The following is a 12,460-nucleotide window of genomic DNA, read 5'->3' on the forward strand; positions in this document are numbered from 1 at the left end:
AGTTCGGATAAGCGGTAGAAAATGAATGAATGAATGAATAAAAGAAGGACAGACAGGACTGGTGTTGAAATAAGTTTAGACTGATGTGTAATTAGGCTGTATGGTGATTCGCCAATAACTCTGATACTTTAAACGATTTGTCTTTGTCAGGATTTTGTAACTTTTGTTTGTCATTGTTTGGAGATTTGTGGAGCTTTTTTGTGCAAGCACACGATTCTTCTTTTAAATTCCTACATGTGCCATTACTTTCTATCATAGCTGTATTCATGATAGACTCACGTGAATCGAAAAGAGCTTTGGCTTAATGTGTGTTGTAATTATGACACGAATATCATGACTGATTTGTCGGTCATATTGTTAAGAGGCTACACGTGTCAATCACGTCATATTCTGTGATAGTTGATTTTTTTGTTATTGTAAATATTGAATAATTTCCTTAAGAATCAAAATTGTATCGTATCGTATTGCGCTATAGCAGAGTCATCGGTATCGTCGTATCGAATCATATCGCTGCCTCAAGAATCAAAAATATCTTTTGAATAAGTATCATATATTGTAGAAATTTTTGGTTTACACTCCTACACGATGCACACACTGGCAGACAGATTAAAGCCAGTATTACAGCTTAACAGAGACATATCCACATACATGATATGATGGATTTACACATTACTTCCCAACAGAAGCCTACATTTTGGGATTAACACAAAGATTACCAAGTACCAGGCACTTTGAACTAAATGTGATTCTCAAAAGCTTTTAGTGAAATGGGTGGTTAAAAATCCATTTCATTCGATCCCCAACCCGGATTTCTCATCCTGCATTCTACTTCAATGCTGATTGTACACTAAAGCTGCCACTGTCACTTTTCTTCTTCCTCCTGAAGCAAAACGCCAACATGAGGATTATCCTAAACCCAATCTGCTGCTGCAAAGATAGGTACATCCACATGAAACACTTCCCTATCCCACCTCTGCCTCCTGCTAAAGGAACACAGATTCGCATGTCTATAGAGTTCTCATGTTGGAAAATGACAGGCTGTCAGGTTAAGTGTTTCACTGCTTTTTCCTGCTGGTGGGAGGCCTGTTTGTGCTTTAATGAATTTGTGCGTTAGGGCCTGAGAGGATAATGACGTGAGAATATTTGAAGCAGGTGAAAGAGAGAGAGAGAGAGAGAGAGAGAGAGAGAGAGAGAGATGTCTGTGTGTGTGTGGAGGAGATTTAGAGATTGCAGCAAGGTGCACCGAGCAGCTTTTCTCCACGGCTTTGATCCAGGAGGACAGCTAGCGCCAGAGAAGCATCAATCGTGCTCAGTGATGTTGACAGGCTGAATAATTTAGGATTGAGGCCCTCTGCTGTATGCACTGTGTCACCCAGAGATGTTTGTTAACCTCCGTGCTATCTCCTGTTCTGCAGATTGAGGATCTGCAAGCTTTAGGCTAGAAGATAGATCGGGTTTGATAGACGGAGAGAGAGAGAGAGAGAGAGAGAGAGAGAGAGAGAGAGAGAGAGAGAGAAGGTGGGGGGGTGTTGGTGTTTGCACCAAATCGGTGTCAACCTCTATGCATAGTGTACATAATAAACAGCATCTTCAACAGCATCACAAAATACCAATTTTATTCTAAAACTGTCTGAGATATTTTAAGTTCCTTTGAATCCCAGGTAAGACATGAGACTTAAATATACACACAAAAACTCAATTTTCTAGTATCCTGAAACCAGCGAGACGTAACAGACCCAGTCACGTGACCCGTCACATGATCCGCTACCTCGTTCTACTTCCCCAGACTAATCACAACCACCTGTTCCCAATTAGCACACTCCCCATAAATAACCCAGACGTTAATTAAATCTTTGTAAAATCTCTCTTCTAACGTTTCATTAACAATATTACTGAGCCTTTTGTTTGTGTACATGCTTTTCCGGTATTAACTCTGTCAGACTGTTTATTGAGTTTTGCCTAACGTAGTTAAATCTGTCTGCAGATCAAATGATAATTCACCCGTCTATGGACTTTTTTTCTTTTCGTTCATCCTTCAGGTGATGAGAACGAGACAAAAAATGCTACTATCCGGCTTGTTTGAAAAAGGCTTATAGTTATCAAAAAGTATACGCTAGTTTATTATGCTTTATAGCGGTGGAAGGCCAAATTATGTAATCATACATAAATAAATATGCTACCTGGATAGCACTAACCTAACCGTAGGAAAAAATGAAAATAATTTTAAAAGTTTTATTTTTGGCTTCCAGTTTGTTAATATAATGGGATGACATTTTTATTTTATTATTTATTTATTCGTTTATTTTTTAAAAGGCCAATATATGGAACTTATGGTGCCTATTTTGGGAGTGCCTAGATTAAGCACTGGATTTCTTTGTCATGACCATAGTGGTGTTTACTGGCTCATGTGAATTTCTATTTGTAGTTCCAAAAATAACTATTTTTATCTAGTCTACTAGAGCCGATAATGGCCTACTGGGGCAATATGTTTCTAGAAAAGTTCAAAAAAATGAACAACCCAAACTGCAAATGTTTCTAACTTCAAAGTAAATGATGATATAAAACCCATTTCTGCTTATTGAGATGCCTCAAGTGCTTGTTCATAAACATCTAAAATCTGAAGGTGTTCTCTTCGACCACTAAAATTGTGCGTAAGTTTATCCCAACGGACGGAAAAACACACATCTCGCACTGAAATCCTACAGACTCCTGACTCATTCTATATCAGACTTGTGGTGATATCATTTGTCTGTTGAAAAGGTCTGAAAATACTGAGCACTACAGTATGAATGGTTGTAATAGAAAAATGAAGAGAAGTGAGGATTTAAGCTGATTTTTTTCTAGATCAGACTGTAGATTTGTGCATCCTATCATTGACTGTCATATCGATATCTAGAATTAATTTCCATTTGGTGTGATTTGATGGCTGAGGTTTGTATTTGGAGGAAACCCTGAGTGAACTGAGTAGAGCATCACCGACTTGAAAAAAATAGAAATCATGTATTCAGATACCTTTTAATTCTGAGTGTAGTTTCTAGTTTCTTATCTTACCATTGATGAGAGCTGGAAATGCTTTATTTACTATAAGTTTACTATCTTATTACAGAGTTGTCTATGTGGTAGGTTTACATGTCTTATTGTCACAAACTTGTGGACAAAGTCAATGCATGTTTTTAAAAATTAGGAAAATTTTAAGTGCAAAACAACCCACCAAAATCTGTGACAAAATCAGTGTAAACCAGAGATGGGGGACTCGAGTCATATGACTTGACTCGAGTCAGACTTAAGTCGCAAATTTGAGACTTGCTTGACAAATATTTAAAAAAGACTCGACTTGACTTTGACTTGACATTCATGACTTGAGACTTGACTCGGACGTGAGTTAAATGACTCAGAGATGGTGGACTCGACTTGTTTGGAGTCAGACCTAAGTCACAAATTTGAGACTTGAGACTTGCTTGACAAATATTAAAAAAGACTCGACTTGACTTTGACTTGATATTCATGACTTGAGACTTGACTCAGACTTGAGTTAAATGACTCAGAGATGGTGGACTCGACTTGTTTCGAGTCAGACCTAAGTCACAAATTTGAGACTTGAGACTTGCTTGACAAATATTAAAAAAGACTCGACTTGACTTTGAATTGACATTCATGACTTGAGTCTTGACTCATACTTGAGTTAAATGACTCAGAGATGGGGGAATCAACTTGACTCGAGTCAGACTTAAGTCGCAAATTTGAGACTTGAGACTTGCTTGACAAATATTAAAAAAGACTCGACTTGACTTTGAATTGACATTCATGACTTGAGTCTTGACTCAGACTTGAGTTAAATGACTCAGAGATGGTGGAATCGACTTGACTCGAGTCAGACTTAAGTCGCAAATTTGAGACTTGAGACTTGCTTGACAAATATTAAAAAAAGACTCGACTTGACATTCATGACTTGAGACTTACTTGTGACTTGCACATGTGTGACTTGCGTGAGATGTGAGTGATTAGTACATATGACATGCGGGGGCTGATGGGAAATGTAATTCTGGGAAATGTAAAACCACTTCCATGACACTAATAACCTATACAATGGAATGTAGACTGTGTGTGTACGGGTGCGCTGATGCAATGTGCCGCTAACTAAACCCTTTATTATTTTGTTCTGCTCACACAAACCAGATGTTTTGTGATAATACTTTCAACAAGTCACATGTTAAATCTGGAGCTGTTCTGATAAGCAAGACAGCTTTAACAATAGAGGTCTGGAATTTACAGATGTTACACAGCTTTGTAAAATATAACAACATTATCGAGGCACAGTATCACACATTTCTTAACTTCTGTTTCCTGACACAGGGACGAGAAATGGCCTCAAGATGGTTTGTGCTGTGCTGTGTAGAAAATGAATGACTTTAATTTCTTCCTGCTCCAGGAGCTTCTCATCAACTCTCCAAAAAGCTCCAAAGCTAAACAATGTAAATGAACAACTGAACCATTTTTAACGTACAGTATAAATACACTCACAGGCCACTTTATAAAGAAAACCTGTACATCATCATATTATCCAATCAGACAGCAGGGAAATCTATACGTTCCTGGACATACAGGACAGGTAAGAGCTTGAGCTTTGATTCACTTCAACCATCAGCTCAAACTCAAAGCTGGGTCTTAAAGTGTGCATTCTGTGATGCTTTTCTGCTCACCACGGTAGTAAAGAGTTATTTTTTTGAACGTGGTCATCTGAGCCTGACATTTTACACATTTCCCTGCTGCCACATGATTGGCTGATTGGATAACAGCATGAATGTATGAAGCAGGTGTACACATGTTCCTATTAAAGTGGCCAGTGAGTACTGTGTACTGTTGAACCTGAGAGATGTGTGTTTGCTTTGGTAAAACACATAAAGGAAGTGATGGACAGAAACAATCAGCTTTAGATTACACACACACACACACACACACACACACACACACACACACACACACACACACACACACACACACAAACCTAACCATCTGGAGTAGGTTTTCTGGACTAACTCCAACAAGATGCAGAGATCCTACAATACTCACTGGGGACCAGTTAACACAAGCAGCTTTTCACTTTGCTCTTTACTAAAATGTTCTCATTAGCTCTTCTTATAGGAATTTAAATCTATCGTTCGTTTTGAACGATTTGGATTTTATTCATCCAAGGACGAGGTAGAAGCAGAGGTAGAAGTAACTGGAATTGTTGAAAGTCCAGTTTTCAGTGGTCAAGATCAGCAAATAACAAGATACAAATGACAACCCATTCTTTTACTACTTAACCATTAACTGGTATTTATAACCATACACTAAATAAAACAATTTGTGGAGCTTCATTTTACAAATTTTGACTTGTCCCAATGCTCCAAAAAAATTAAATATATATATACGTATATTCATTCATTCACTCATTCATTTTCTACCGCTTATCCGAACTACCTCGGGTTACGGGGAGCCTGTGCCTCAGGCGTCATCGGGCATCAGGGCAGGATACACCCTGGACGGAGTGCCAACCCATCACAGGGCACACACACACACTACGGACAATTTTCCAGAGATGCCAATCAACCTACCATGCATGTCTTTGGACCGGGGGAGGAAACCGGAGTACCCGGAGGAAACCCCCGAGGCACAGGGAGAACATGCAAACTCCACACACACAAGGCGGAGGTGGGAATCGAACCCCCAACCACTGAGGTGTGAGGCGAACGTGCTAACCACTAAGCCACCGTGCCCCCCCTATATATATATATATATATATATATATATATATATATATATATATATATATATATTAAGATATATATATATATATATATATATATATATATTAAGCCATTTATATTGATTTTGAAATTGCAGGAATAAACGCAATCTCTTCATTTTTCTTTAAACATTCTACTTTCATCATTTAAATACATTTTAATAAAACAAGTCACTTTATCTAGGGAAGTCTTGCCCCTTATAAACTAATGTCTCTAGCCCTGCAGTTAGTCTCTGGTCCGATGAGCTGCCTTCTGCTAAATAATTTATGTAAATGCATGAGATTTGATAACCACAACATCTGCTACAGAAGCTGGGTTGGTTCATTTATAGAAAACGAGAGTCCCTGAACTACAGAAAGACGCTCAGTGCTCAGTATGGTTCATGGAAATGTATTGCTTGGACACAGTCCAAGACCTGATAGCCTCTGGAATATAGGGTTCATATTGGTATATAGGTTATTTATTTATTTATATTTTAATTTCCAGTTTTTTCCTCTTCTGTAGTGATAGCAAACAGTAAGTACGTCCCAAATCGCCAAATACTTATGCTCTATTCTATGCCGGTTTGTAATATAAATAGTGTGAGTGTGGAATGTTGGACACTTCATGCACTCAACCCTCGCAGCTTTGCTTACGTAGAAGAAGAGAGCCGGGGCTACGACTCACTGAATATGAACGTGGAAAAAGATTCGAGACGGGCAACGACACTCCGGTGGATAAGACGTCTTATGAATATGTTTTAAATTAGTCCACATTGTGTGATATGTTTTTCAACTTCACCATATTCTGTTAAAGCTACCGTGCACCGTGTGTAGCATGTCATATGGGACGCGGCTATGATGTATGAATTATATAGTGTAGTAAATCCATCTAATTTCAGGAACTAGCATGTTGCTGTTGTTGTTGTTGTCGTCCTGATCCTTGTTCAAGGACAACATCTGATCATCTGATGCAACCTTTCCATTTTATCCTGGCTTGTGAACAGTGCAGAGAGTTATTCCCTCTGTGTCTGGGTAATATAGCACCTAGCATAGTATATAAAAAAAATGGTGTATGAAGGTTGCTTCATTTTCAAAACAGATTCTACTTCCCTATCCCAGTAACAACACTGGGTAGCACTGGGTTGTCGTGTTCTACAAAGTAACCTTAGTGCTACGATCCCCAACCTTTTGTGCGCCAGGGACCGGTTTCATGTAAGACATAATTTCACGAACCGTTGAAGACCTTCAATAATTGCTTCCATCCTCCTGGTTGGCGTTTATTTTTTCCACTCAAAAAACTCCAAAGGCTTGTGTTTTGATGCAGGATGCTTGGTCTTCATGTTCTGAAGCAGTTTTAAAGGCATCATTTCCTCATTTTACAGTCGATGGCTCTGTGCATCAGAATAAAGCTGTATTTTAAGTACGACTCCTGATCCGTACTATTAAATGTAGCTTTAATTTTCTTGGCAGTTGTTTGTTTTTTATTAATTTTAGCCACGTTGTGACCTGAATTTTTGGTATCACGTGAATAAAACAGGTACGTGTCAAGCATATTAAAAGAGAATGCGTTTTTTCTTTCAAAATAAAACGTCTTTCAGAGTGAGATTGTCAATAAAACAGAAAGAAAATTAATTATTTACTCTTTCTGTGCGGCCCGCTACCAAATGACCCAAAGACCAGTGCTTGGGTACCACTGCCTTAGAGGTTACCCCAAAAAAGACAACCTGAAGAACTTCAATAGTTTTACCTTTTTACCATCCAAGGCAAGATGACATAAATCCTCTTCCCATCATTGCGTAATTTGATTACTAATTCAATATTTTGCTATCAAACAAGATCCATAGATATTATCCTCATATTCCTAGAATGTTTAATTCTTAGCAAAAATTGTGAATTGCATAAAAATGCACAGATCCACTATGTTGTAAAATCTAAAGGCTTTTGTAGTCTTGTATTTAATAATATTTCAACCTAGAACGTGACAGGAGGTTACAGCTTGGGTATAAATAGACAAGTCGATACAGCGATGCCTCCAATACACTGAAATCAACATAGAACTTTGCAGGAAGGCAAAATCAATGTTTCAGCCAACAGATATGACACAGATCCAGTCTGTAGCTTCTGAACATACAACCGAGGAGCTCGGTGCTTGCCGTAATGCTCTAACATCATCCTATAACCTCGTTATACATTATGCAATAAGGCACAGGAAGCATTAATTCTCTTCAAAGAAGGCTTCGGAAAATGTTAATTTGGGGTGCTGATCATTTTAAAAAGAAGTGATTTTTTAGGACAACGCACATCTACAGTACTGTATGTGTCTGACAAGTAAAGGCAGCCATCTGTAATGAGCTCTCTCCTCCTCTTTCTCTCCTCTCAAACTTTCAATATCTCTTCCACTTTTTCTCTCCCCACGTACTTTTTAGTTCTGTCACACTCTCTCTTCCGTGTGTGTGTGTGTGTGATTTAGTCACCAGTAGCTAAAATACCATGTCACATTAACATTGTGCTTATATAACTTTTAATTCCTACTGCAGTGACTCAGCACATGCACTTCCTGTTAGAGATAAGGAACGTGACACAGCAGTGTGAAGCAATTCATATTTCAAACGTTAATGATCCTGAGCACATTTCTCATTTCGTTGGATTTTCGATAGGACTTTTATGGGAATTTAAACCTTGAATTTAATTAGAATTTGAACTCGTAGCTGTCACGATTAGGAGATGAAGGCAAATGCAAGTGCAGGTTGTTTATTAAGTGCAACACCAACACTAGCTGTGAAAAAGACCAATCCAGAAAATATGAATAAAAGGCTAAAGTTAAAGACTATGTATATGACGACACAGAGGCAAAAGCAACAAGCTTGACTAACACACTGAAACATGGGATTTTATACTGTATATACAATTCACCTGTCTTCTGGCTCTGTGTGTTGTCTGCGTGTACTATTTCACAGGAGTGCACATGAAGCTTTTTCCCATTGCCCAGAAACAACCACAAAGCAACACAAACACAAACACGATCGCTCGGAAGAGCTCCTATTACTACTTATAAAGCAATAACTTAAACTATAAAAATAAAAACCAGTTTTGTTTTGACGCAAACTCCGGTAATATTCATGCTGCCGCTGCTGGAAACCAAGGACTAGTCCTATGATAAAGAACACAACCTCACCGTGTATCTGAGCACACTTGCATATTCTGTCTAAATATAACCAAGAAAAAAATACTCCTGCTGTGTTGAAAGGCCACACTTTCACACCTTCTGTTAAACCTGTTATACAACAACAATATCCTGGATTTGATTCACAAAGAAAATTATTTAAAGGCATGTCCGATTCTGTTCGATTTGCCGTCAGTCCTTTAAGGAGTTAATAAACCATGATCTTTAAACTTTAAAGGAAATATTCTCTTTCATACTAAGCTTTATCATTAACAAATCATGATCAATGGATTGCCACATATTTATTTTATGATTAAATTCAGAGTCATGTCTTTAGGATTATATTTTAGCTAATAATTTTCTACAATACATCTACAATATTTTATCTCTACCTAATGAGAGTGATGCAGCAGAGCTTTAGTATTTTAGTCCTTTAGTCTGTCCACTCAAAGAGATCAGCTTCCAGAGCTTTAACCATCTTCACACTCAACTTGTAGATCACTAGCTACTAAAACCAAGTCTCTGATGTAACTCAAAGCAACTTCCTTATGCAGCTTATATCTAGGTTTTATCCTAGGTGTGCATGCTGTGATGCTTTTCTGCTCACCACGAATGCAAACAGTGGTTATTTGAGGGACTATTGGGAGACCTTCCTGTCAGCGCAAGACAATCTGTAAATTCTATCGTGACCTCTATCTTCAACAAGGTGTTTGATTGTTGGTCGTAAAATCCTAAGAATTTGCATTATTGCATTCTGAGCTTTCTTTTTTCTCAAACAGTAATTAAGAAAAGCTCTTTGGTATTTACGAGTTAAGTTACAAAATCAGTTATTAGTAGCTATTAGAGCTATTAATATTTCCTTATTTAGCTGTATACTGTACATGAGCATTTGTTCCTCCCAATCTGTTCCATGAACATGTATTTATTTGTTTCTGTATTTGTTTAACTTACTTACTCACTCACTCACATCCTCACTCACTCATACACTCATGCATCACTCGCTCACTCTCTCACTCACATATACTCATTCATTCATCTTCTACCGCTTATCCGAACTACCTCGGGTCACGGGGAGCCTGTGTCTATCTCAGGCGTCATCGGGCATCAAGGCAGGATACACCCTGGACAGAGTGCCAACCCATCGCAGGGCACACACACACACTCACGCACTCACACACTAGGGACAATTTTCCAGAGATGCCAATCAACCTACCATGCATGTCTTTGGACCGGGGGAGGAAGCCGGAGTACCCGGAGGAAACCCCCGAGGCACGGGGAGAACATGCAAACTCCTCACACACAAGGCGGAGGCGGGAATCGAACCCCGACCCTGGAGGTGTGACGCGAACGTGCTAACCACTAAGCCACCGTGCCTCCCCACTTATACTCAATCGCTCACATACTTACTCACTCACTCAAATACTCACACACTCACTCACTCATATACTCACACACTCACTCACTCACGCACTCACGCACACACTCACTCATATACTCCCTCACTCACTCACTCACTCACTCACTCACTCACTCATATACTCACACACTCACTCACTCACTCACTCACTTACTCACTCACTCATATACTCCCTCACTCACTCACTCACTCACTCACTCATATACTCACACACTCACTCACTCACTCACTTACTCACTCACTCATATACTCACACACTCACTCACTCACTCACTTACTCACTCATATACTCACTCACTCACTTACTCACTCATATACTCACTCACTCACTCACTCATATACTCACACACTTACTCACTCACTCACTCACTCACTCATATACTCACACACTCACTCACTCACTCACTTACTCACTCATTCACTCACTTACTCACTCACTCATATACTCACTCACTCACTCATACACTCACTCACTCATATACTAACTCACTCACTTACTCACTCACTCATATACTCACCCACTCACTCACTTACTCACTCACTCATATACTCACCCACTTACTCACTCACTTACTCACTCATATACTCACTCACTCACTTACTCACTCACTCATACACTCACTCACTCATATACTCACTCACTCATATACTCACTCACTCACTCACTCATACACTCACTCACTCACTTACTCACTCATATACTCACTCACTCACTTACTCACTCACTCATATACTCACTCACTCACTCATACACTCACTCACTCATATACTCACTCACTCATACACTCACTCACTCATATACTCACTCACTCATATACTCACTCACTCACTTACGCACTCATATACTCACTCACTCACTCACTTACTCATACACTCACTTACTCACTCACTCATACACTCACTCACTCACTTACTCACTCGCTCACTTACTCACTCACTCATACACTCACTCATATACTCACTCACTCACTCATACACTCACTCACTTACTCACTCGCACTTACTCACTCACTCATACACTCACTCATATACTCACTCACTCACTCATACACTCACACACTCACTCACTCACTCACTCACTCATAAAGTCACACACTTACTCACTCACTCACTCATACACTCACTCACTTACTCACTCACTCACTCACTCATTAGTAGCACAAGATCATTAGTAAAATTGGGTACTGACATCAAGTTAGATACCCCTAGATCTTTACAATCAAGTTAGATACCCCTAGATCTTTACAATCAAGTTAGATACCCCTAGATCTTTACAATTCATCCATGTCTTCAGTGGTTTTCACTTCACTTGACTTCTTCCACATTCTTGGCAAGACACATCTTTATAGACCCTTTATAGCAACAGGCTTTTTTTTTTTATTATTTTCTTTTATGTTTTTTGTTACAGTGAATTGAATTTTGTGGAACGTTTTAGAAATGATCATATAGTTGTAATACTTTTAGCCATATGTTATATTTAATGTGTTTCAGGATGGAGTTTTGCTTTAAATTCCTTAGCCAAGTTGGTCTTACCTGCTTGTGTGCGTGGTCATATGAGTTGATATGGTTGTCAAACTCTTGATGCTTGTTGTACTGTTTGTCGCAAAGCTCACAATAGAAGTTAGCCTTCAAGTTCTCTAGAGTTTTAGTTATGGCTTTCTCCTTTCCAGCATAATCCTGCTGAGAGAGAGAGAGAGAGAGAGAGAGAGAGAGAGAGAGAGAGAGAGAGAGAGAGAGAGAGAGAGAGAGAGAGAGAGAGAGAGAGAGAGAGAGAGAGAGAGAGGGAGAGAGAGAGAGAGAGAGAGAGAGAGAGAGAGAGAGAGAGAGAGAGAGAGAGAGAGAGAGAGAGAGAGAGAGAGAGAGGGAGAGAGAGAGAGAGAGAGAGAGAGAGAGAGAGAGAGAGAGAGAGAGAGAGAGAGAGAGAGAGAGAGAGAGAGAGAGAGAGAGAGAGAGAGAGAGAGAGACAGAGAGAGAGAGAGGGAGAGAGAGAGGGAGAGACAGAGAGAGAGAGAGAGAGAGAGAGAGAGAGAGAGAGAGAGAGAGAGAGAGAGAGAGAGAGAGAGAGAGAGAGAGAGAGAGAGAGAGAGAGAGAGAGAGAGAGAGAGAGAGA

The 12,460-nt window shown here is 39.3% G+C and overlaps 1 protein-coding gene across 1 annotated transcript in view; it reads right to left on the minus strand.

Annotated features, from left to right (window-relative positions):
* The window catches only part of LOC132840256 (G patch domain-containing protein 8), a 117,188-nt gene that overhangs the window by 19,487 nt on the left and 85,241 nt on the right, over positions 1-12,460 (minus strand). Inside the window, exon 2 of the mRNA XM_060861776.1 lies at positions 11,884-12,027. Coding sequence (XP_060717759.1) covers positions 11,884-12,027 — 144 coding nt within the window. The remainder of the gene's footprint in view (positions 1-11,883; positions 12,028-12,460) is intronic.

The sequence above is a fragment of the Tachysurus vachellii genome, chromosome 25 (assembly GCF_030014155.1).
Source record: "Tachysurus vachellii isolate PV-2020 chromosome 25, HZAU_Pvac_v1, whole genome shotgun sequence".
Taxonomy (NCBI): Eukaryota; Metazoa; Chordata; class Actinopteri; order Siluriformes; family Bagridae; genus Tachysurus; species Tachysurus vachellii.